Below are 26943 nucleotides of genomic sequence, written 5' to 3'. Positions count from 1 at the left end.
CTTCTCTTTTGAAAATTCTCTTCATCTGTTCGTTTATTTTTATTTTCATGACGTGGATTAATAAGCCATTAGTTCTTTGGAGGAGGACGAGGTAGAACAGAAAACGTCCACCCTTACCGAAAGAGAAAGGTCCTGCGCGCTTGAGGAACATTTACTTATAACTTAGCCAACATGATCCCCTACACATTTTTTTTATGAGGATTCTGGGGATTCGTGAATCGTGTCTATTCATCGTACATCGTATCGTATGGTTAGTTTTTATCAAGTACTGTTTATATTTATTTTTAAATAAAAAATTTAAAATGATTTCTGACCGTGTAATATACGATAAACTGATACGATTCACGAATTTCTAGAATCCTTACAAAGAGAACCTGACGAAGATTCGAACTCATAACTTAGTTATTTCTTTGCTATGTACGATTTTCGATAAATATTTTAAAACATTGCTTTTGTAATGCGTTCGGCATCAATTTTTATGGTGCCTTAAATAAGGTTTTTTTTTCAGTCATAAATTAATGAAAACTTTACTAATTATCCATATGTCAGTGATCAATTTTTTGGACTGATGATATAATTTAAATTTGGCAAGGCAGCAATAAAACAGCACAGATTGTAAATGGGGAAGTAGAACAAGAGAAAGAGAAATAGGCTTGGGGATAGGACCTGTTTGGGTTCTTGGGCACTCTATTAATTATCATATTATATTATTCTCCATGTTTTACAGCTACTTAGACCTACTTGGGTTCTTGGATTGTACGATGGTCTATTAAATTAGTCACATCTGATATTAGATTTTAGTCATTTTTTTTTTAACAAGAAACGATTATGATTTTTCATTAATAACGATAACATTAACAATTACGACGGCTGCCGTATGGGTACAATTTTTAATGACTAAATATTTGATTTGGAGTTAATTCGCACAAACAAGCAATGATGATAATTCCCTAATTAACTACCAGAAACGCGCGCATTAGCACAAACACCCCAATACAAAATCGGTTACAAAGACGACAGAAGGAAGAGACTTATATCGGAGGACACATAATGTCACCTCCACACAAGCAAGACCACATTAAACTATAGCTAATAAGCAAGGTCACATCAAAACCACCACACACATGCGGGGCACTCGCTAAGGCAAGACATTAGCCGCTAAATGCGGGACAAACAAACCTACACTGATTTACACTAATCCGAGAACGTAATCCTCCGGTTGGCTTGTCACCAACGATTAGGCCATCTAACCAGCTGCAACATTACCGCTTCAAGAGAGATCCGCCACAACAGTGAGCCAAGCAAGGCAAGGCCGTCATAGGTATGGTCAGGGAAGGTGGTGCCGCCACGGATCGGTCAGGAGGAGCCACAAAACCCTTATAGAACAAGCCATAAAGGGAGGATCCGACCCACCAACAACTAATGAGCCAAAACCACTCATACTAAAGTTCAATACTTGAAATCACTAATTCGCCTACAATAAAATAGAAATTGCAATGCAGGGTCTAAATCCACAAAACTACAACGCAATAGGGGTGGAAAAAATTCCCGAAAATCCCGAACCGAACCGAAAAAATCCCGATCCCAAACCAAAAATTTCCCAAACCGAAATTCCTGAAATTTTCGGGATGCTATCCCGAACCAATCCCAAAATTTCGGTATGGGATTCGGGATTGGCTTCTCGATATTTCGGGAATCCCATACCAAACCGAAAATATATAATATTAATTATTATATATATTTATACATATATATATATATTATTCTTTTATAATTGATGCTAGTAGTTTCTAATTCATGCTCAGTAACCTAGAATGCCCTACACCTTGCATATTTTTCATGTTCTGTTTGATATTCATGTGGATTTTATTATTGCTGCTGCCATGGCTGATGATTTCAGAAGGCTTGATTCTTTTGTCTTTCAACAGATTGCAAAAAGAATTTAATTAATTTGAATTTTGACTATGATAAAAAGAGTCAAGCATGCCAGTGTTCAATTAAATAGTAGTGTGAATGAAATGAAATTCCTAGTTCATAAATGTGTTCTTGAATTATATATTTGAAGAACAATTCATAATTTCATATTTCAATTTGGGATTCCCGATTTGTCCCAAAATCCCGAAAATATTTCGGGATTCCCGAAATTTGGGATTCTCGAAAATTTGGTTTGGGATTGGTCTTCAAATTCCCGTCCCGAAAAATTTCGGTTTGGGATTTGGGATACTAGTTTTGGTATGGTATCCCATACCGAACCACCCCTACAACGCAATGTCCAATATTGGTTGACTTATTCCTAAATACAAAAAAAATAAGAAATATTATAAATTTTATTGATTTTTAAAGAAATCACTCTTTAAAATATTCTATTTATGTTGTACTGATACTATTTGGTTATACAGTTTTTAAAAATGTTATTTTGGAGTTCCATTCACATACAAAAAAAACAAAAAACAAAAAATCTGCAAAAGTGAATATAATACACACAATACATTAAATTTGTATACATTCATATATTTATGTGCAATGTTATTTTATGATTTCACGAGGTGGTTTTTTATGGACCCGTTAGAGGTGGGACATGCTCTATTACCCTTAGGACGTCACCAAAGGGTGAACCAAAAAGCCCAAAATTTGGGGCATGTACCTCGTCAAGGAAGTATTTTGGGGGTGGGAGTTTTAGGATTTTGGGTTTGGAGGTAGGGGAAGTTGGATCTGCTCTCCTAGGGGATGGACAATGAAATAAGTGGGCCTGGCTCGCCCAACTACATCCCTCCTTAACTCTAGCAACTCAAATTCAATTTAATTAATTTAATGGTACTTAATTTGATCTAAGGTGACAATATATCACTCATTCACTTGACTCATCTCAATATAGCTTCGGTAGAAATTTGTTGTCTTGAATGTGCTTTTCGGTCGCGGCATCCGATTTGTGTCCAATATGAATTAGTGGCAACTCGAGGATTACATTTTTTATTCATCATGCATAATTCTCTCAATATCCTATGAGCTTTGTGTTCAAATTTGTCTTGAAAGCGATTTAGAATTTGTCACTAGAGAATGTTATCTTAGTTTGGAATATTTTCCTTTTCTTTTAAAAGGAAACAACAGGTGATAAGTCACTCATATTTATCATTTTCGGGGTCCGGAAAAGTTATGAGAAATTTCACTATATCGGTGCTCATAGTCAAGTAGACTCACCAGTTCGGAACATTGAATCCAAAACCTTTCACATTTTTATGTTTATTGGGAAGCTGCAATCTCTGCCCTTAGCACTAGGCTACTTACCATAGATAATATTGGAATATTTTCATTTGCACGGACACGTAACATGGAATTGGGACCCTAACTTTGGTTGTGCCATTAAAATTCCAGCTTGTAACATGAAATATTTGGATTCATTAAAACAATTAAAACAACACCAATCTTTCTGTTTTCATCTTGTTCATAATTCATGATTGTCATCTGACGACTCAATTGGCTCAAAAGTCAAATCTGGCAGTAAAAGAGATGCGTGATTGGAGAGATTTTCAACTGTGCTGAAAATACACCTTGATTTATCAAATGTTAAAATATAAATAATTAAATATTTAAAAAAATATTATGATATTTGATCGGTGGAAAATGATTCTCGTTAAATTCTTTTTTTTTTTTTCTTTGGGAATCTAGAGAATTCTATGATTGTGTTCATTTATCATATATCGTGCGATTAATTTTTGTTAGATGTTATTTATATTTAATTTTAAATTTAAAAGATAAAATAATTCTTGATCGTATAATGTATAATAAACGAACACAATCATAGAATTCTTCATATCCCAAAAAAAAGATCATCGCCAGATCATTTTTCCTTGATCGATCACTATTTTTCACACACTGAAATTGTATAAAGAGAGGGAGAGACTAGCAGTCTCTCACTAGACTTGTTAGAAAAAGCCGCCTTTTTATGGAGGTAGATTGTCTGCCCTCCTGTTTGGGTGTACTTCCTATTCCCTCTTATTTGTACGATCATGGTTAAGCCACGTTAATATTTTATATTTCTATTGTTTTTTATCTTATTATCTTTATAAAAAAAAAATTAATATAAAATGTTGACGTAGCTTAACTTTGATCGCATAAAATAAGAGGGGATAGAAAAATTACTCAAACACGAGGACAGACAATCTACCTCCCCTTATTATATCTCTTTTTTTTTTTTTAATCTTCTTCTTTTCTTTTCACTTTCGCATCGGGCAAAACAATGTTTTTCTCACTCCATTCGCAGCCAAGAAAAAGCCAAAAACTGCAAAAGCACTTATTGGAAACAAAAGGAGGATAAAATACTCTAGTCAAGAAAATTAAAGAGAGGAGAACCGAAAAAAGCTAAAGCAGATGAAAAAAAAGTGGATTTGCTACTGCCAGTCCTCTTTAATTTGTTTCTTTTCTGCAACGGGATAAAATTATAAGTTGGTCTCTCAACATTAACACTAGTTTATAGTTTGCTTTTAAACTAAAGATTCGTTATCTGAAATTTTTATTTTAACAAAAAGGAACGATGGTCTTAACATGAGATTTTTCAATTTGATTACATGGCAGGTATGCAATGTGTATATGAACTTTCATCTCATTTTGAGTTTGATCTATTAATTAATTAATTTTTTTTGTTAAACTATAATTTTGTTAGATTAATCAATGATAGAATTTGAACTCACGTCATCATGTAAAGACTCTACATATTTTCACTACTGTAGTAAAAATCCATTTACTATCTATTAATTTATTAGAATTGAATATGTGATACCCACATTATTCAATGGTGCACCTTTTGTTAAAGGGAACTGATTTTCATACCATTTTTAACCTTTCATTTATTTTTATTTATTTTTTACCATCAAATTAAATAAATCAACTATGAATAAAGAATATAATTAAATGAGAGTGTGCTTATTTATTTTTTGTTAAATCCAAGATCTCAATTAACATTTTTTTTTCTTTCAAAAGACCAATTATAAGGTAGGCTAATTGGACTATTAGTCCTGTAGTGTTGGGGTAGTTGTAAGATAGCATTTGTAGTCAAAAAATTAGGATTCAAGCCCCTGTGGTGAAATCTTTTAAGATTTAGGTCAAAAATTAAAAATTTCATCAATCTCAATTAATTATTAGCACATAAACCATACCTATGAGGCTAAAACATAACTTTATGTTAGTTGTTAGTACGTAAAATTTACATGTGAGGCTAACTCCACCACTCAGACTTAATTCATAAGGGAGATTATTAATCCAATTAAGTCTTATAAGGTAATTATAATGTTTTTTTTTTTTTTTTTTTTTTTTTTTTTGGTTTCACGGAAGTAAAGTTAGGGTGCATAAAGTTAAAAACCGGGAAGCGTCAAATGTTGAACGGGCACCAGACAAACGGCGGTTCGAACGAAGTTAACTCCACCCTCCTGAAACGGCGTCGTTCCGGAGGCGCCCTCATTGGAAGTCGCGTTTTGCTTAAACGTTGGAAAGCGGTCCTGACGTCTCCAACTCCGCGTCCTGCGTCCGAAAGCAATTTTGGAGAAAAAAACACAAAAAAAAACGTGAAGCATAAATGCAGAGATTTTCTCAGAACACAAACAGTCACTGGAATCGAATTTCTCAAACCACTTCCATAAATTCTGAGCGTTTGTATTTTCCTTTCCAGCTCATAGTTTTCCGGGAAATTATCTGGCCCCACCACCAAAAACCTCTCTCCCGTCCACTTCTCCAGCTCCACCATTCCTTCTCCCCTGTTTGGTTCCTGAGAAAATCTGCAAAAGAAAAAAGAAAACCCACAAAAGAAAAAGAGGCTTCCTGTCTTTCTCCTTAAAGCGAAAACCCATTTCACCATTGCAGCAGAACAACCCGAAGCTTTCTCATTTCTCTGAGCTGCTTTTTCTCTCTGGTTTTGTCGGCTGCCAAACATTGACTGGAAACAGTGTTTGACTTGTCGTTTGTTGTTTGGTTTTTTGTTTCTGGGTTTGTTTGGTGAGGTGGGTTATGAGCAAATGGGGGACTCGGGTGCAACAGTGAGGCTGGTTCGGTGCCCAAAGTGTGAGAATCTTCTTCCGGAGCTTGATGATTACTCTGTTTACCAGTGTGGTGGTTGTGGTGCTGTTCTTCGAGGTTTGCTTCTTCTTCTTTGATTCCTTTTTTATTTTTTATCTTTTATTTTTGGAGCTTATTGGTTAATGAAATTATTTGGTGGGGTTGTTGAGAAAACTGGGAAAAAGATAGAAACTTTACGTTTGTGTCACATGATTCGTGTTGGGTTTCTGACCAAACGGCTACCTTGTTCCTTGTTTTATATGATGGTTGTATTTTATTTTATTTTATAGAATTTTGTGTTTTGGTTTATGTTATTGGAAATTTAGGAAAGGGAATGAGACCAGGTGTTTACAATTTTTGGAAATTGGTATGGAATTGGACCCAAAAAAGAAAAAAAAAAAAAAATTCCACACCGAGGTTAATAATATTCAGTCTGTCAATCATTTGGATTTGTGGATTGAGATTATTAAACCCGAAAAACCAGATATGGAACTCAGTAGCTGCATTACTAGAAACAAAATTCATAATCTAGGATCCCAATCTGAATAGCATTATGTTTCCCGAGTTTTTTCTGCATTCAAGATACAGGAAATCTTTTTAGTTTTGAGGTTATTTTCCTCTCACTAATATTGGGGATCGGATTGTTTATATCGTTTTATAGCAAACAAGAAAAGGCAAGAGGGGGATACTTTGTTCGAGAAGTCGGAGGAGGAAAGGGTTGGAGGAGTTTGTGCCAAATCAGATGATTCAGACAATAAAGGAATAGTTGTGTTAAGTGATGCTTCTGATATGGATGTTAGGTCAAGTGATGGTTCTTTGAGGTGTGATCAAAGGAATTTAGAGAAGGAAAATGTTAAAAATCCTGAGATTGTTAGGAAGCAAGTGAAAGATGCAACTGAGAACTGTGTTGTCAAGGATGGCGTTGATATGAGCATGAAAAAAGATGAATTGGAGAATGCTGTGGGAAGAGAACATGGGGATTTGAATGCCCAATTTGGTCCCACAAATGCAAGCCGAAGATCGGAATGGATGGAAGATTGGCGAGCTCGGAAGAATGGTGAAAAAGAGGGGGTTCGAAGACATCAAAGAACTGATGTTGGAGGTATGAGGTCCTCAACTTCAAATTATCCAGACGAGGGTCCTTCAAATTATTCCCTGGGTTCTTCTCATAGGGGTGGGGAACCATTGAGAAAAACTATGGACCCAGATGAGGCAAACAGAGTTCTGTACCTTGAACAAGATCGAGCTGAGCTTCTGAAGAAGCTGGATGAGCTGCGGGATCAACTTAGCCGGTCTGGTGATTTAGTTGATAAGCCGAAAGAGAAAGCTCCTCTCAATGGGGGTGTGGTTCCTCCAGATCCTTATGGTAGTTCTAACACTTCATATGCAGGTGCTTCTTCTGGGGCAAATAGGGCGTCGATGGAGTACTTTGGACCTGGTAAACCTGTTGCAGCACGGGCTCATTTCAATCACTTTCCGGAGCCATTTCCCTACACCAATGGCCATGAAATACCTATGCCTAGCTTTTCTTCTTCCATGCATAATTCAAGCCATTTACCCAGATATGGCGATCCTTTTGGATCCCACATGCACAGTGGAGCTCCTCATCCCTTTCCCAGGCAATACCAGCAACCGTCGCTTCCATACTTTTCTGGACAGTATGCTGAAAACAATCCTGATCCGTATGAGCTTTACCCACATAATGCGTCGTTTCACCGTCCTACTTGCCCTTGCTTCTATTGCTATGACAACCACCGGCGAGGCTCAGTGCCAGTTCCACCTGCTGCTTTCCACAATAAAAGGTTCCCTGATTTCCCTAGCAATCCCATGCTCCATCCTGAAAACCCTGGGATGGTTGGCCCATATGATCACAACAAACCTCGGACTTCGATTCCTCCACCCATTCATGTTTCACAAACCCATACCAGATGGCCAAGTGACCTTAACCCCCAAATGGGAAGCTTTGTTCATTTCCGTCCAGATAGGGTGGTACTAACCAGTGGTGGCCGGCGATGTCTTCCATTTTCTGGTGGTGCTCCATTGGTGACATGTAGTAACTGCTTTGAAATTCTGCAGCTGCCCAAAAAAGTACTGCTTGCGGAAAAGAATAAACAGAAAGTGCGATGTGGGGCATGCTCTACTGTGATCGATTTTGCGGTTTCAAATAAGAAACTACTTCTTTCTCATGCAGAAGCAAAGAACAATCCGTCAGAAGTTAATAACTTGAATGAGGAGGTCAAAGACAGTATTTTACATTCCCATGGTCCTGTCACCCGGATCTATGCTCATTTCTCCTCTGATGATTATGATAATTCTGGTTATGATTTTCAGTCAATAGATAGAGAACCTGCTTTACCGTCCACAGGCCCAAGTTCAACGGGTAGCAAGCCTCACGAGATGCAAAGCTTTCATTCTTCATCTCCCAGTACCTCTGAGGATGACGGCATCCCAGAAGCTCCAGTTGCTCCAAAAGAATTCATAGATTCTATTCAGCAGCCAATCAAAGGCTCTTTTTCTCCCCCTTCTCCTGGTTCACCTCTACAGGAACACTTTGAATTCTCCTCGAACAATAACGTGATAAACCGACTTGGGAAAGGCAACTGCAGTAGTCGCTCAGATCAAGAGAAGGTAAAGCCAAATAAGGTGACCTCGCGACAAAACTCTTTAAAGGAGACAACACTAGCAACTGAGATGGATGTATCATTTAATGAGTACTCCAATACTGGGGCTTCCCAAGATTCCTGGGATGCAAACAAAGAGGAGGATCAGCCAAGAACCAACAAGGGGAGTGAATCATTTATTACAAACTTTATTAAGAAGAGCTTCAGGGATTTTTCCAAATCAAATCAGACAAACAATGGGAGAAGTAATGTTTCAGTTAATGGGCATTTAATACCAGATCGTGAGCTCAAGAAGGCCGAAAAGATGGCTGGAACAGTCCATCCTGGACAATTTTGGTAAGTGTACTCACTAAACACACAGTGGGTTTCTATGCTTGATTACCTTGAATTGTGCTTACAATTTGTTATTGCTCATATATCCGTGCTTTGTTAGAGTCATATATAAATAGCTGGCCTACATTATAATAGCTTTTGGAAGAAGTGATAAAACCAATGAGACTAATCATCACAAATGGCTTTATGTTGCAACTGTAATCTCTCTCGCCTCCTCCATTGTACTCATGTCTTTGCATTCGTCAATTGGAAGTGTAGGTATGATTTCCGAGCTGGATTCTGGGGTGTCATGGGTGGCCCTGGTCTTGGCATCATTCCTGTAAGTCAATTAATTCAACGCTAATATCAAATCTATAAGAATATAGTTATTTGCTAATGTTAATGGAGAATTCTTTTCTTGTGCAGCCATTTATTGAAGAATTCAACTATCCCATGCCTCAGAACTGTGCAGCTGGAGATACCGGTATTTTTGTGAATGGAAGGGAGCTTCACCGTAATGATTTGGATTTGCTGTCCAGTAGAGGACTTCCCACAACCAGAGATAGATCTTACATCATCGAGATCTCAGGGAGAGTCCTGGATGAAGACACCGGTGAAGAGCTTGATAGCCTTGGCAAGCTTGCCCCAACGTAAGCACTAATTATCCAATGGTTGTCTCTTTTAGTTCTTTCTACTTGTTGGATCTTTAATTCTTATGTCATGGAACTTGAAATGAAAAACATGTTGAATATGTATATATTAGACATAGATAATCTAGGAGATACCTTTAGCAGAAAATGTTTTGAACATCTGTTCATGTGTTTATCTCCTACGCTGCATGTTTTACATAATATAGGATACCCTTGGCATGATCTACATATAAGCATGGTTTGTTGTGCGGGAGTTTACATCTCTTTACAGTTTAACTAATGCTACTGTATGTTTTTTAGCTATACTATTATTTCCTGTCACCTTTGGCGACCAATGTAGCGATATTTTGACTTTGTACTTCAGTTTTGTCATTGTAGATTTCATTCGTACAGTATTACCTGTCTAATATAAACACGGTTTGAGGGTCTTTGGGATGTTCTAATGTTTCTTACTTTGACCCTTTGAACAGGGTTGAGAAGGTAAAACGTGGATTTGGCATGAAGCTTCCAAGGGCAGCTGCATAATCAACATTTAGAAATTAATAACTTCATCTCTCGCATGGAGATTCTCAAGCCATCCGCCCCGAATTGGAAAGTAAAATTATTAGGGGAAAAACGAAAAGAAACCCGGTCTAGGAAAAATTCTTTGAAATGTTCTGCATCCGCACAATATTGCAGATAACTGAAAATGAACGATAAGCTGTTAGGATGGTCAGCAGGGTGGTTGTATCCAAAATCTAGCATAACTATTTTCTGGTTTGATTTGTTAAGTGTATGTAGATCATGCTAGTTTTCTTTGATCTGCGACTTTCCATGTGTTAATTTGTGTATATGGTTTGGTTTTCTGCTGTCCTGTTATATATTATTAGATTACGGTTTATCTTGATCAAATATAAATTTTGCAGTTAGCATTTCTAAACTACATATTAGTGCTTTTAAGTCTCAGTATTTTGTGTGACGTTTTTTGTTTCCTTTTTTAATTGTGGCCCGTCTCAAAGATTCTAAGCAAGGAGCTTGCAGCTTAAATGGATAAGAGCGTTTACCCATGCACTCTAGATTCTGAGCTCGAGTCGCTGTTCACCTAGTTTTGTAAAGGAAAATAAAGTCTATGATTCAAGCAACTACCATCCTACATCATTTGTTAGCTTCTCAATCTGGGAAATGAAGGGCTGGAGGCAATCTTTGGGAATCCAGGAGAAAGCTGAAACAGGCCAAGCCAATCATTGGTCTGTCCTGTGCAAATGTACAAAGACATGCAATTTCTACGGCAGCCTCGGGACACTTTGCAAATCCCATATGCCGCTTTGGTTGGCCATTAAGTGGGTTTTACCCCCATAGCAAGGGCCATACCAAAATAGGGAAAAATCAGAATGGCTATTCGGAACTCATATATCGGAATGAGAAATAATTTCGCACTTTATTTTTTATTTTAACGTGTTTATCACTGTTTAGCTGTTAGATTGAGTAAATCAAAACACAATGGGAAGTGGTAGAAAGAGAAAATGAAAGTGAGTAAATCGTTTCACTATAGAAAAATGCTAAAATCAGTCGTCTGTTACGTTCACGTGCATGAACATTGTGAATCAGTTTGTGCCACCTAATACGAGCACGCTTTGGCATAATAATGAGATAAATATTGGTAGTCTTCTTCAGACAAAATGAAACTCTCTTATATTGGTGACAATTATCTATCGAATGAATCGTACAGTGTTTAAATACACGACGATCATTTATGGCTCTAGTGATATCGCTATGGCAATTATCTATCGAATGAAATCGTTTGAACACATGACGATCATCAATGACACCGGTGGTATTACAAAGACAATTATCTATCAAATGAATCGTATAGTGTACGAATACATGACGATCATCTATGGCACTGGTAATATCACTAGAGAATTATCTATCGAATGAAATCGTTTAAACACATGAAGATCATCTATGGCACCGGTGATATTACTACACAATTATCTATCGAGTGAATTGTATAGTGATTGAATATATGGCACCGGTGATATCACTAAGACAATTATCTATTGAATTTAGGGTTTGAATACATGATGGTCATTTATGACACCGGTAATACCACTAAGAAAATCTTATATAAAATGGATCGTATAGTGTCTCTCCTTCAGGCTTGTAAAAGGAGGATACTGGAAGGAAGGTAGGAAGGGGGGTTGAATGCAATGCACTCGTAGTTGGTAATAAAGCCAGTTCATGGAAATTGACCGATGCGATTGATAAGAAAGGCTCTTAAAAGCTTTCGCTTTCCCTATTACTAACGTTTAGTGCCAATCCCCATTTCACCCCCCTCCCCCCACCCCCCACGGTCCACACCACCCCCAACAACTTATATAATACCCTCTAACATATCAGTGATAAATTAGATAAGTTCATGAATTGTAACATACTAAAAAAGAAAACCACACAAATTGTCTTTCTGAAAATAGAAGCAGTGAAATACACAAATCTTGTTTCTAATTATTTTAAATTCATGCTTCCCATTCTACACAAAAAGGTTGTATTTGTATGGAAAAAAGTAGAAGAATGTTTGGATTTGAAAATACATGCTTTCCATACTATAGACCTAACATTCATGTCGTGTTTCTCATGTTCGTGTCATACCCGATAGCTTAAAGGGTCGTGTCGTGTAACATCCGTTAAAGTAAATAGGTAATATGACCCGACCTGAGATTGACCCGTTAATATTATCAGGTAATATGACCCGATCCGTTACCTGTTAAGAAAAAAAATATTTTAGATCAATAAATTGTGCAAATGAAAAACATAATGTGACTGAAAAGATGTAAAACATAATACTAAATTAGTATATACATACTAAATTTTTGAGTTGACCTGTTCACGAAAGTTGTAAAACTTGTCATTACGAGTGATTGTATATATTTTTTGACACGTTTCACACTTCTACAATTATTAATTTTGCACTCAAATAAAAATACTATTCATGATATTTGAAGGGTTTTGAAAATCTAAACAACCATGTAACCATCATCTAAGCGTAGAAGATGTAATTACGATTGTTTATATATGTTTTCATATTTTTCAGACTTATATATTAATGATTATGAATTTTATTTATTTTGAACTCTCTTAAAAATACTATTCATGAGGGGTTGTATGGTTTTAAAAATTCAAACGATAATGTACCCATCTTCAAAGCGTAGAGGATGCAATTATGAGCATTTTCTTATATTTTCACATTTTTTCACACTTGTAAATTAATTATTATAATTTTTTAATGTGTTTGGTATTTTTAAATTACTTAATATTTTTATTTTTAATGTGCTTTATAATTCTTTAATCTCACTCTTAGCCTATAATATACTATAAAGTAGAAGTATGAAAAATTGTCAGGTTTACCATACTGCACAAAAAGATTGTAAAGTCAAAAAGATTGTAAAGTTATTGTATTGATCTAAAATTCGTTATTTTCGTGTCGTGTTAATAGATTATGTAAGAAATTACCAGGTTTACCATAATGCACAAAAAGGTTGTATTTGTATTCGTATGGAAAAAAGTAGAAGAATGTATGGATTTAAACAACTCATTGCGTAACATTACTTTATAATATAAAAATTTTCAGTGTGATAGTCGTAGGCAGCCAAATAATATAATTCATTCATGCATATATTACTTTAAAAAAATGATTAAAAAGAAAAATAGGTGGATTAATTTACAAGTAATCATCCAGCAAAGAAAATAAAAGGAGCCGGACGGAATGATTGCATGGTAGCAAATCACCAAATGGGGTATAATCAATGTCGGCAACATGGAAAGAAGAGAAAAAAAAAAAATTCCAATATGATTCAGAAAACTGCTCCACTCTTGATGTAAAACAATAATGAGGATTCTTAAAACGTGTTCGTTCATCGTACATCGTACGGTTAAAAATTATTTAAAATATTTTTATTTAAAATTAAACATGAACAGTACCTGAAGAAAACTGTCTGTAAAATACACGATAAAAGAACACGATTTGAGAATATCTGAGATTTTCACAAAGAGAATCCAGAAAGAATCCTTCTTCGTAAAACAATTCAGGATTTAAAGCTGCTGCACAAGTTTCAGCTAGCTATAAAGGGATGATTTTTAGATGATATTATTCACACACTAATTTTTACCTCTTATACATTCCCCTTAATTTCCAGCTATTGAATCAATGAATTGAAAAAAATAAATAGATAAAAATTAATTAAGATGTGCGGAGATAAAACGAGATGTATAAATAGCAGTGCTCTAATTTAATAATCTACCCACTACTGTTTTACTGATCAAAATTCGGATCAAGATGTGAGGTGGGCAGTGCATGTCATGTCATGAGCATTGCGATTTGCAAACAAAAAATAAGACAAAAAACATATTTAACTCAATAATTTTTTTTTTAATAAACGATTATATCTACATTAAAAGAATGAAGGAATGAATTAAGTCTTACAATAAGTTTACCATAATAATATGGTTTAACTTCGTCTTTGACGAAAATCAAACCTAAAATCTTTCACTTATAAGTAAAAAAAAAAAATATTCTTATGACATACATTCTTTGCTCATGTTACTACCAACCTTCTTTTTATTTTCTTCTTTTTCTATTGGCTAAGCACATTTAAATTGATTCCTGCCACCTCTAGATAAAGGAAAAGAAATTAAAACCACATAAAAAAAAGAAGAAGTTATTTTTATTAATCACCGTTAGTCTACAGCATAATTGGTCCTATTTGTCAAGACATTTTTTGTCAAGCAAATTACTCCCCAGAGTCCAAACCTCACATTAACAGATATAAATACAAAATAGAATGATTTGTCCTGATAAATAATTATTTCCCTCTCTGTGAATTTAAATAGTTAATCAATTTGATTCCTAAGTATATGGTAAGCGAAGCAAAAATACATCGTAGTGTTGAAGGAAAAATATGTATGTGAATTGCGTGCCTTCTGTTGTGGCCTTATGCCTTTATTTATACTATTTAGATAGAATTTACTTGCCTTACAGGTAGCACAAGTCATAAAGAGATTATATATCATGAATTCAATTGAAATTCTACTTCTAAATTTACACAATCACACTCCAAAATAATAAATGTAACTGACACACCTCGACCGAAATCAAGGCGTGCTGGCCGTCACACCTTGATTTCGGTCGAGGTGTGTCAATTTGGTATCAGAACATAAGTAGCCTAAGTGCAGTCCAGTAGAACGAATATTAATTATACAACATCAAAGTTAATCCTACAATGATGATAATCTGTCAAAGCTGTCGTCTGAAACTCGAATTTTCGCCGGTTTCTGAAGAACTTTAAAACTTCATATCTTTCTCATTTCTCTAACCAAAATCCATGAAATTTGTACCAAAATGAAGCTTACAACAAGTAGAACAAAACCTTACCACTTTTAGGACTTAAATCCAACGGGATCTCGCCGGAAAAATCCACGATAATCCGGCCACCATTACGCCTTGATTTTGATCGGGGTGTGTCAGTAACACATAGGATGATTTATATAATTGCATTGTTTTGTCAACTCAAAAAATATTGTTATACAAAGTGTTGAAAACTTAAAAGTGTCGAAATATATTACATTATTGAATTAAACCCTTGCATAATAAGTTTAAATAATTTGTTTTCTACTTAATTTTGAATTGAATTCCCACATTCTAACATGGTAACAAAACATACAATTTATATGTTGAGTTTTAACTCTCACATGTGTTCTACTACACGACTCACAATTTTTGCTTGATGCTCACATCTTAACACTATAAAATAAAAAAAAAATGATTAAAAAGTTGAATGCATCTGAACCAAACATAGCCTTTTATTGTATTTCAAAAAAGCTCAGAATTTTGTCCAAAAAAAAAAAAAGCTCAGAATAGAACACTCATTTCTACTTAGGCACGCGGCGCCAGTAGCAGCCTACAAACAACACGTCTCTCTCTATTAAGAAGACATATGATCATCTTCACAAAGAGATAAAAAGATGTTAAATCTTAGGCTATTTTACAAAGGTTAGAGTCGATTTTAATTTCTTACAACATCTTTAAAACATTTTAATTTCATAAATTGACTTATAATTTTATTTTCATTTCATATATACGTTAAAAAATCTGTTAAGTGATGAAGTGGTGCTGACGTGGCTATCACAATTATGCCATGTGACAAATTTTTTATTATTTATTATTTTTATGCATTTAAAATATTATAATAATTTATACTATTTAAAAATAAATAAATAATAAAAGCCATCTTCTTCCCCGAGCCATCCCCCTTTCCCCGCAACCAAACACCCCACCCCCACTTTCCCGGAGACCGCCGCCACGTCCAAATATCCCACCCGAACCCAGAAACCATACCCCCCCCCCCGGGGACCTACGCCCTCATCTCCGCCCCACCCCATCCCACCCCACCTCCCCCACTCCCCATTTCTCATTTTTCCAGTCTCTGTAAATCTCCCAATTTGTAGAGAGAGAAAGAGAGGAGAGAGAGAGAGAGAGAGATAGAAATGCCAAGCGTTCCTCTTGAAGCACCGTTTGCAGAGCCGGATCCAAACCCAACCCAACGAGTTCAACCCATTTGGCGTCACCTCCCATACCCGAAGAAACAATCGCTGCCCCCCAATCCGATATTCGACGACGGCATTGCCACCAAGGACATCCACATCGACCCCAACACTTCTCTCTCGATCCGAATCTTCCTCCTCGACTTGACCTTGTACTCCTTGGAGGCCTTGGCGGCCGCGGTGGGCACAATGGCGACTGAGCATTGGACAGAGAAGGGGAAAGGGGACGTGGGGTGGGGTGGGATGAGATGGGAGGGTTTGGGTTGCGGGGAAGGAGTCGGTTGCAGGTGGGCTTTTCAGTTAGTTATTTATTTATTTTAACAGGATAAATTATTATAATATTTTAAATGCATAAAAAAATATTTTTTTTTTCCACGTGGTACAAATATGTCAGCTACATCATCACTTAACGGTTTATTTAATGTATGAAATTGAAATAAAATGATAAGTTAATATATGAAATTGAAATGTTTTAAAGATATTGTAAGAAATTGAAATCAATCCAAGTCTAAAAGGATAAAATGTAATTAACCCTAATTCTTAAACATAAAGTTTAAATTTGACAACGAGAAAATACTAGAGATATAGAAGTTGAATTAGTACCTAAAAGGTACATTTGTATTTTAGTTGAAAAACATTATTGCTGTTTTTTTTATTTAATGTTAGTACTAATTTATATATTTTAGCATTTTATTTAGGGAAGTTTTAACGAAAAGCTCATGTAATTGTTCATTTTAACGAAAAATCATATTTTTACACTAAAAAGTCAATCTTGGTACTATTTACTTTACTTTTTATTTTATTCTTATCATTAAAACTCAAAATTTTCAAACCATTTTTATTAGTTTTCATTTTATTTAATTTTAAGATACTCTAATGCACCTAAATCACAATTATCAAAACAAAACAACATATTTTCTTCCTGAAACAAAATCAAAACTAAAACCTCGTTTGGGTTGTTTTGTTGCAAAAACAAAAACCAGCTCATTTCATCACCTCTGTTTTTCTTTTAAATATTCTTAAAATTCTTCTCTCTCTCGGACCCTTGAGATGGTGAAGGAACTGAAGGTTGAATCGAACCCAATATTGTCATTCCACAAAAACAACCATGTGTTTGTGAAGCTTGCAGTCTCTTTTCTCTTAGTTGGTCTCGCCTTTCGACTCTTGTTTTCCGATTCTGTGCTTCCTATCGGATTAAATTTACCAGTAGGGCCACCTCCTCTTGCATTTGCAGACCAACAACAAACAGACTCCTCCTCCTCCTCTCCTCCGCTGTTTCCGATTCTTCTTTATTTCCTGGTCAAATTCAAAACTCTACAATTGTTGATTTTCCTGGAAATACCTCCCATACACATGACAATGGTAGTAATTATATTTTATTTCTGCTCTGTTTTGTGCTTTTGCTCTGCTCTCTTTTAAATGAACGTGTTTATTTTCATTTTTTGAAACTTTATACAGTTTTAGTACTAATTTACAAATGGAAATTCATGCTTACCTTTTTTTTTTTTTTTTTAATTTTTCTGGGGACAGAGGGGATGCATTTTTCAGTTATAGACTTGATTTTTTTTTTTTTCTTTCCATTTGGAGTGATTTGTCCCTTCCTTTTGCATTCATGCATGAATATTAAAATTCTTCATTTTTTTAGGATCAACTTTCTCCACTTGCTTTTGTAGTTTTAACCCACACTGTTAATTTAATCAATGTGGAGTTGTTTTTCATTAATTTTATTTTCTAGGATAATCAGTTCTTAGATATATTTATTTGGTAAATTTCTAGCTGTGAAATCCCAAATCATTAGAAAGAACTGCATTTATAATTCTAATTTCTTTTGCAAATTTTGGCACTGAAAAGTTTGCAGTATGTAGATTTTTTTTTTTTCATCGGGTCGTAGAGTCCAAAGGTTATGAGCGACCAATCCGGCACAACATTCTGCTCTTCTTTTAATGCAAGTATGCAACTGATTTACTTACTTTTACTAAATAACGTACTTGCAGTGAAGTGTGACCTTTTTACTGGAGATTGGGTACCAGATCCGTCAGGTCCAAGATACACTAATGAAAGCTGCCATGTGGTGGAACCTCATCAGAATTGTATGAAGAACGGTCGCCCCGATTCCGACTACTTTTACTGGAGGTGGAACCCAAGAGACTGTGAGCTACCCAAGTTCAATCCGCAGAGTTTTCTTGGTATAATGAGGAACAAATCATGGGCCTTCATTGGTGATTCGATTTCGCGTAACCATGTGCAGTCATTGCTTTGCATTCTCTCTCAGGTACACATCGAAAGCAATTTACTGCTAACTTTTCAGGACTTTGAATCACCGTTGAAATCTAGCTTATGTTTACTGAATCTGTACGCTTTAGAACTACTAAACTCTGTTAATTTTGCATTTCCAGTTAACCACAATAGTTTCTATGAGTCTATGACAATTTGGTCTTAGTCGCACTGAGTTTTCACTTTGTTGGAGGACGCCCTGATTTCAAATCTCATGGACGACAATTGTTGCATTAAAACGACGTTTTAAAAAATAAAAACCGGCGAAAACAAAGTATTATTTACTTTCAAAAGTTGAAACCTTAGCAACCTTTTCTCCTTGGAAATTGTATGGAAGTCTAGATCTAGTTTAGATCAAATTATGTTGTGGGACAAGCGGTTAATGTGTATTAATCATGGGGGCATTGGTCCTACTTTCTTTGATTACTCCATAAAAAGCATTCAAACTTTTTCTTGGCTTCACCTGCACGTCTTTGTCATAATTTTCGATCTGTGGTTAGCAATCCTACTTCAAGCCATAAATTTTTATACAAAATTGTGGATTACAGCTGAACTTCTATGGTGACCACTGCTTTTTAACTGGTTGTAGAATCTTTTTCATAGCTGGTTTGCCTACTATCTATCTGGGATCATAATTGTTTCAATTCCAACGTCGTTTTGGGAACGTTAATAATTACTGATGTATGACTTGCCTCCTACAAGTTTTTATATGCAATTATCAGCGTGGAAAAGTTCTTACCTACCCCGGTTTCCCTATCTCACTCATCCTCTCGCTTCTCACGTGAGCTCGTAAAAAAGAAATTGGACGAGGGGGATAGGGAAACCGGGTCAAGGAAGTCTCTCTCGTATGTACCGACCGCATAGTGGTCGATATGACCTGTATATGTATAAATTCGGACCCTATAATTCCGGTGTAGATACAGGACCTACCATGACCTGACATTCTTATAGATTATACTTACTGTCTGCACTAGTTATCTGTTGTGTAGCGTTGTGCATATATTCTTTGCTGGCTCTCCATTTTCTGGTGCCAAATGATAATATCGGTCACAATTCAGTGTCTATGTCCCGCAGGTGGAGCAAGCTGTTGAGGTATACCATGACAAAGAATACAGGTCTAAAAGATGGCTTTTCCCATCTTACAATTTCACTGTTTCCGTAATTTGGACTCCGTTTCTCGTCAAAGCGGCCATTTTTGAAGACATGAACGGAGTTTCTACTTCCGAAATTCAGCTTTATCTTGACGAACTCGACAAGACATGGACCGATCAGTATAACAGCTTGGATTACGTGGTGATTGCCGGAGGAAAATGGTTCCTGAAAACCGCAATTTACCATGAGAACAACACGGTCAGAGGCTGCCATTACTGCCCTGGAAAGAACTTAACGGAGTTTAGGTTTGACTACGCCTATCGCAGTGCCCTCCGTCTGGTTTTCAATTTCATCACTCGTTCGGATCATAAAGCGCTTGTATTATTTAGAACCACCACGCCTGACCATTTTGAGAATGGAGAGTGGTTCAGTGGGGGGTATTGCAATAGATCAGCGCCATTCAAAGAGGGTGAGGTTGATATAAAAGATGTAGATGCTGCAATGCAAAACATCGAGCTGGAAGAATTCGAGAAGGCTGCGGCCGAAGGATCGGAGAAGGGGGTGAACTTTAAACTACTGGACACAACCCACCTTTCGCTATTGAGACCCGATGGGCACCCAGGTCCGTACAGGCAGTTCCAGCCATTTGCAAAGGATAAGAATGCCAAAGTCCAGAATGATTGCCTACATTGGTGCTTGCCTGGCCAATAGACTCTTGGAATGATTTGGCTATGGAATTGTTGGTCAACGGCGAAAAATATCAATGATCGAACTCTTGGCTTATCAAGCTCACAAGCATTTGCAATCCTGTAAGCAAATCTGTGCCTAAAACAGGCGCGACGCTGACCCGAAATACATCAGAGCTTATAAATGAAACTACAAATCTCACAAAAAAATCCCATTTCTGTAAACTTATGTATCTACCATTACCATTGCTGAAAAGAAGAGTGCCAAAATTCCACACAAGTTCATCGTTAAGAAGCAATTTATGACTTACAGGTCTCCCTGCTTCACAACTACTAGCATCATATAAAGCAATACTGTTGCACCTTACCCCTCTGAAGTTCTCCGAGTTCTTGGCCAGCATCACGCGGCCGTAGGACAGTGCAGATTTGCAGTTCGCCAAAGCGTTTCTTCTTTATACAAGAACCGAACCTAGAATCTGCCATTCAATCATACAAACACCACCCGAGCTAAAACCTCACGGGTATTTGCAGGGCCTAAATGTCTATATGCGTCATATACGTACTACTGAAATAAAATAAAACTACTAAACAATAATCAACATGATCGTGATAACAGAAGCAATGGAATTTGATTAATTCTTCTCAGCTTGAAAAGCAAGAAATGTCAAGACAACAGAGAGAACATATCCCACGAAATTTAACTACACAACCTTAAATCAGAACTCACATTTGAATTCTGGATTATTAAACCGACAAGTCATGTCTGAAGGTGCAGCATCACCACAATTTTGCAGAACAACAAATAAAGACAGAAAGCTAAAAGCTTGAATTACTTTGAAAATGCAGCTGTTTCACCTTCCTCCTCTTATTTGCTTGAAGTGGATGCATCCGCCTTCCTTGCCTCCGGCTTCAGAAATCGATCCTGCATAATTCAGCAAAATGTAAATTACAATGCTCGTGTCTGCAAACAAGTTAAGCAAATATACAACATAACCCAGCAATTATTTAAATGTTTTCATGATACACACACACACACACACACACACGTATATGATGATGATTTTTGATCAGACAGCAACCGGGCACATTGAACCACAGCAAGCTCCAATTGGGAAAGCTAAAATACTGATTTAAGTCTCATTTGGCAGGAATTTAGGCATATTAAACACACCCAGATGCTCAAATCGATGTAAATTAGCAGAAACCTAAAATTCCTAAAACTTGAATTAAGAAAATGAAGCACTGAAACCCTAGATTTTTTTCCCACTCGAAGAAGCAGGATCTAGATACATAAATCATAACCCAATAGGCTCATTTGATGAATCGATAGTTTAACACAATTCGTGGATTTGAAAGAAAGAAATATTCCAGTTGATGAATCCGAAATTCTATAAAATAAAAATATGAAGAGATAAATGAATAAAAATGGAAATTACGTTATCATTGAAGACGAAGTTGGCGACGACGACAGTGCCTACTATGCCCCCCAAGATCGTGACGGGTCCCGTTAACAGACTCCATTTCCTGTATATCATCTTCTTCTTCCTCTTCTTCTCTTCTCTTGCTGTGTCTGGTTCGTTTAGGTTTTTTATTAATTTGGAATTGTAACGCAAAGAGAACCCAGTTTATTTGGGCTCAGCTTGGACTACCCAAAGTCTAAAAGGGACCATATTCTTGGGCTTTATGTGCACAAAAGCTTTATTTTGGAATGGATTGAATCATAAAGAGTTTCTAATTGCAATTCAAAAATGTTTCGAATGTTGTAGTCTTATTAGATTAGGAATGTGATCATGTATCTTATAATATCTTGGTATATTTTTATAAGATTTTATCATATCTCTTAGATTAGATATTATCATATTAGAATTGTAATCTTATGAGGTAAGGAATTTACCTTCCTTACTACTATAAATAAAGGCATAATCAGTGACATAGCACAACTCCTCAGAATCACACATCTCTTTCCTTTACTTTTTGTCGTGCCGCACCCCTCTCTATATTGTTCAGTTAAATTAGGCCTACAACACCAAATAAAAATTTTGGATCATTTTTTGAAAACTCAATATTTATCGTAATTCAAAATTTTAACATACATTCTCATTTTGATCCTAATTTTTTTCGGATGTCTGATATAATTAGGGTGTCTATCCGTTTATTGTACCACTTTATGTGTAAGTGTTTGAGAGAGAGAATTTACAAGTGGAACATATGCAAAAGGGTAATGCTACGTAGATTAAGTTTGTAGACCAAATTTGCAAACCAAATGATGTGTCACTAATAAGGAATAAACACTTTAATCAACACTAAGTAATATTCATTCATCAACTTCCATATCATATGATTTACAAAATTTGATCTACAAATTTGGTCTCCCTAACATTACCCTATGAAAAATTCTAAAATATTTTTGGACACATGATCAATTTTCGAGGGAGGAGCGGCATCCTCGATGGGTGCAAGTGAGGGAGATTTCTGACTTTTGCTATTTTTATAAAATAAAATAAAATAAACTATGTTAGACCAACTTCACCAAAACCCAAATACTTAGGTCCACTAAAAGATAGAATTTGGGTCTATAACTCAACCCTTAAGATCTAAATTTCAGGACCTAAAATGTATTAATTTTTGGTGGAATGGTTTTAACCCTAATTTTTTGTGGTAAAGATTTTTTTTGTAACTTTGAGTTATGTAATCTTAATTTAATTTTATGAATGTCTTAACCCAAAAAAAAAAAAAAAAAAAAAAAGAAATTTCAACAAAATTTTCAAAACCGAACAAATCATAATATAAATGATTGATCAAATGAATGAGTATTTACAAAGTTTGTGATAATTTTGTAAAGTGAATATGTTTTAAAATATTTATTTTATTATCTTGACAGTTCAATTTAAATTTTAGTTGTTGAATTTGAAAAAAAAATTTGGATCAGCCAAGTAGAAAACCAAATTTAAATTTAGTTTGGGTCCAAAGCCGAATTTTTTGTGTTTATGTCTCCCCATTGGATGCATTTTTCGGATTTAAACCAAATATTTGGATTTGGGTCTGCCCTTTGGAGTTGGTCTTACATGGGCAAATTGTTATTTAATATGTCAAAAACAAATTAAACAACGTAGCGTCTCAAAAACTAAATAAGTAATCTAAAAAAATTCAACTATCAATTGTCACATTATATAGTCTAACAACATGGTCTTACTAGCATTTCCTATTATTTAACTTGAGAACATGTAAATATAGAAAAACGAAGAATATAAAAGATGACTTTGAGATACGACTTGAGTCGTTTTTTTAAAGTGTTATTTGTCTCACTCGAATGAGTTTGCTAAAAGGTTCTTGGCAAATCACTTTTATAATACAACTAAGTATGAAATATTCGATAAGTAAAACCAAATTCTTCCCTTAAAAGTAACTAGAAGGAAATTGTATGAATGTGAGGAGAGAAGAAAAAACAAGGAAAAAGGAAATTGTGTTGAAAACATATTTCCTGAATAAATTCTTCTTTGCCAACGTTGAGTATGTATAGAGAGAGTTGCACCTTTTCAAATTAATTAGAAGTACATGACTATTCAACTGATATTGGTTTGAAATAGTCATGTATGTTCAAATATATTGTGCACCAGTATTTTCAACTGATATTAGTTTCGCCAGAGGTGAGGTGGATCAAACCTCCCTCGGGTTGTCTGAAGATCAATGTCGATGGCGCATTGTGTGAAGTTAGTATACTGGGGTGCGTAGGTATTATTGTCCGGGATGAATTGGGTTCGTTTGTGGCTGCTCGTGCCAAACGGTTTGGTTTTGTGTTCTCTCCCCTTCAATTGGAAGCATTGGCTGCTAGGGAACCAAATTGTCACACCTCGGTCCGGGCCCCCATCAAATCCCGGGCTCAACTCCACCGTAGCACAATATTGTCCGCTTTGGGCCCCGACTACGCCCTCACGGTTTTGTTTCTGGGAACTCACACGAGAACTTCCTACTAGGTCACCCATCATGGGAGTGCTTTCGCGTGCTACTCGCTTAACTTTGGACGTGCTACTCGCTTAACTTTGGAGTTCCCATGAAACCTGAAGCCAGTGAGCTCCCAAATGGCCTCGTGCTAGGTAGAGATGGGAATATACATATAAGGCTTACAGGATCCACTCTCTTGGACGATGTGGGATGTTACAATTGATGCTAGGATGCCAAGTGGCATCACTTAGCTAGCCTTGCTGTCTCAATTGTTGTTGAAGACCTTTAGCCTGCAACCAACGATATAAGCTAAGATATGTGCAGATGTAAAGGGTGAATGAATATTTGTTTGTATTAGTATTCTGGTTAGTATATCTTGCATTTGAGTAAATGTTGAAGTGAGGTTCTAACAGATGATCATGTCTTCTAGCCGAAATGGAAAAGTTGCAATTTCCATTTTTCTTAAAAAGTAAAATTTCATCATGAAGATGATTGTTGCCCTTGCACCACAATGTGCGTTCGAACTCTATCAGTTCTCTAATCTAACATCTAATTTAACAAATCTATTGTTTGACAAAAAAAAAAAAAAAAAAAATCTTAGAACATAGTGGTTGTCAATTTCTTTGAACTTGACTAAATTTGTCAAACATTTATGAATTGGCTAATATTTTCCAAGGGTGATTTATAAAGTGCAACTTGAAAAATATGCGGTTTGAATCGTTAAAGTTTGAAGTGGAGTTGGCCCCACAACTAGTCCTCATTTTTACCAAAACATGGAGATATCTTAAACAAAAGGGGAAAGGAGTAGATCCATGGCACTATAATTTTTACACAAGATTTGACACAAATTTACACCATTAGATTATCAAACTATCAATAGTTGAAATTTAACCTAATATGACAATTAATTTAATTTTTTTAAATAAAAACATACATTTAAAATAAAATTATGAAACATTTTTTAATTATGACTTTGTTTCTCTCTCCTAATCCCATTAACTTTCCTTTTGTTTTGCTTTCCCATGAGAATCCAGCAATTTTGGTCAATTGAAATTTGATTGCCTAACCAATTAGTCATATTAGGCCGCCTCCTTGAAAATATGTTCTTGTTTGTGTTTTTTAGCTTCCTATTTTGTTTGTTTGTGTCTTCTTTTAATGTCTCCAAAATTTCTTCAATCTAGCACTTCTATCTAGTAATCCAATTTCTTCACCAAGGAAAATCGTATGGAATTTGTATTCCTTTGAGGTGTTTCTAGGGTAGTGAATTCAACATTTGATAGGAATGCCAGTTAATAGATATTGGTTGACTACCTCGGTTACGACCTTTTCCGTATTAAGGTGAATTTTATACATCAACCTTCTTTTTAAGAAGGCATCAAGATTGGTGCATTGATGCTTAATCGTGTAATTAAAATGGCATCACTCAAATAACCTTACTAGACTCATCTAGATATTATAGTGTTTGTTCTTTATGGTTCTGGACTTATCTAGCAACCTTAGTGGAACCGAAACACACCACAACTATTTGAACCTAATAACCTTAGTGGAAAAGATCTTCCAAAATCATCTACTGCAAAAGAAATCCCATAGTTGTTCCTTTCTTCCACTCACCAAGATATAGAACAACTTTGAAAATCCAATATGAAAGAGTGCAGTGTGGAGGGAGCATTCTCTTCCTTGGCTAGCAATGGTGAACAAAAACTGGAGAGAGCCATTGAGAGTTTTCTTACTTGATTAACCTTTGAAATTTGCACCATACGAGGCTTGCAAGGAACCCTTAGGTTTTCATGGCAATGGATTCTCACCAATATTTACGATACTCAAGTCGACATTCAGGATCAATCTTGAGATTTTGGAGGTCTTATGTGAGACCCCAAGGGAGGCCCTTAAAATGTATAGAATTTTGGTTGTGAAATTGGGTACTAGGTGAAATATCATGGAAAAAAAAAACTTTGCATAGTAGACTAGTCAAATGAGCTAGTCAACTAGTTACAAGTTAGTCAGTGATCAAAAGTACAGCTGCAAAAACAAAACCTAACTGACCAATATGTTCAACTAATCAAAGTCTGCCCAGATTAGTTTCACAACAATGATTCCTAAACTTGAACACATGTACATATAAGTTTATTACGCAAACAGCAATTACAAAGCAATTATGAATTAAATTATGCTGGATTGACTAGTCAAGCTTACCAGTCAACTAAGTACAGATTCGTCAGTTAATCAAACACAAGTCTACGAATCAAACTTAGTTCACTATAAGTTATTCTAGTTAACAACAATTCAGTTTATTGCTCATAATATGCAGTGTAAACTTAGTTTCGAACTTATATCAAATAGTAATTCCTAGGATGCGTGAAGCATATGCAAGTAAATAAGATATGTGGGCAAGTTTAAGAGGCAAAGAAAACAAGAAGTTTTGGGTTGGAAAACCCCACCTCTGGGTTAAAAAATCGGAGACTCTCCACTGAGTCCAATCCACTAGTGTAAACAAAATTCTTACAAAGTACCACGCAAAGCTCAATTCATAGATCCCTATCTATGAAGCAACTTTACCTTTGTGCAACTTTGCCTTACACGAGATGAACTCCTTCGGTCTTCACGTAGTGGCAGCTCCTCGTGAGCTCTTCACTTGGCACCGAAATCAAATCAACTTATGCAAATGATGTTATGATGAAGTTGATGCAAATCTGGATTCAATGTCTAGTTAGTTTCACCAATTAAACACTTGAAAGATGAAACTGA

General features: G+C 35.8%; 2 protein-coding genes and 1 long non-coding RNA gene across 3 annotated transcripts; 2 read left to right on the top strand and 1 right to left on the bottom strand.

Annotated features, from left to right (window-relative positions):
* The first annotated feature begins 5443 nt into the window (after positions 1-5443).
* LOC103965907 (protein ENHANCED DISEASE RESISTANCE 4-like) lies at positions 5444-10550 on the top strand. Its single transcript, XM_048565268.1, has 5 exons — positions 5444-6123; positions 6707-9002; positions 9258-9318; positions 9405-9628; positions 10099-10550. Exons 1-5 carry the CDS (start codon positions 6006-6008, stop codon positions 10151-10153), a joined length of 2754 nt encoding a protein of 917 aa, XP_048421225.1. The 5' UTR covers positions 5444-6005; the 3' UTR covers positions 10154-10550.
* A 6561-nt stretch (positions 10551-17111) lies between these two features.
* On the top strand, positions 17112-20536 carry LOC125468674 (protein trichome birefringence-like 25). The gene is given in 5 exon segments (XM_048564867.1): positions 17112-17467; positions 17470-17566; positions 18199-18476; positions 19553-20270; positions 20273-20536. Coding segments are annotated over 5 exon segments (1371 nt in total). The 5' UTR covers positions 17112-17254; the 3' UTR covers positions 20338-20536.
* A 330-nt stretch (positions 20537-20866) lies between these two features.
* On the bottom strand, positions 20867-21973 carry LOC125468675. The gene is made up of 2 exons (XR_007251063.1): positions 21693-21973; positions 20867-21178 (listed from the first exon to the last, which is right to left on the bottom strand). It is a non-coding gene; the product is annotated as an uncharacterized LOC125468675 (long non-coding RNA).
* Between the last annotated feature and the right edge of the window lie 4970 nt (positions 21974-26943).

Source organism: the organism of the source record quoted next, unplaced genomic scaffold (assembly GCF_019419815.1).
Source record: "Pyrus x bretschneideri cultivar Hongxiangsu unplaced genomic scaffold, Pyrus_bretschneideri_v1 Contig4, whole genome shotgun sequence".
Lineage (NCBI taxonomy): Eukaryota > Viridiplantae > Streptophyta > Magnoliopsida > Rosales > Rosaceae > Pyrus > Pyrus x bretschneideri.
Note: the sequence above shows the minus strand (reverse complement) of the source record. Positions and strands in the feature narration are given on the sequence as shown.

Excerpts from the sequence above, each read along its gene's own strand:
- LOC103965907 (XM_048565268.1), top strand. The coding sequence starts at position 6,006 with ATGGGGGACTCGGGTGCAACAGTGAGGCTGGTTCGGTGCCCAAAGTGT. Across the intron at positions 6,124-6,706 it reads TTGTGGTGCTGTTCTTCGAG|CAAACAAGAAAAGGCAAGAG; the intron begins GTTTGCTTCTTC and ends ATCGTTTTATAG. Across the intron at positions 9,003-9,257 it reads GTCCATCCTGGACAATTTTG|GTATGATTTCCGAGCTGGAT; the intron begins GTAAGTGTACTC and ends TTGGAAGTGTAG.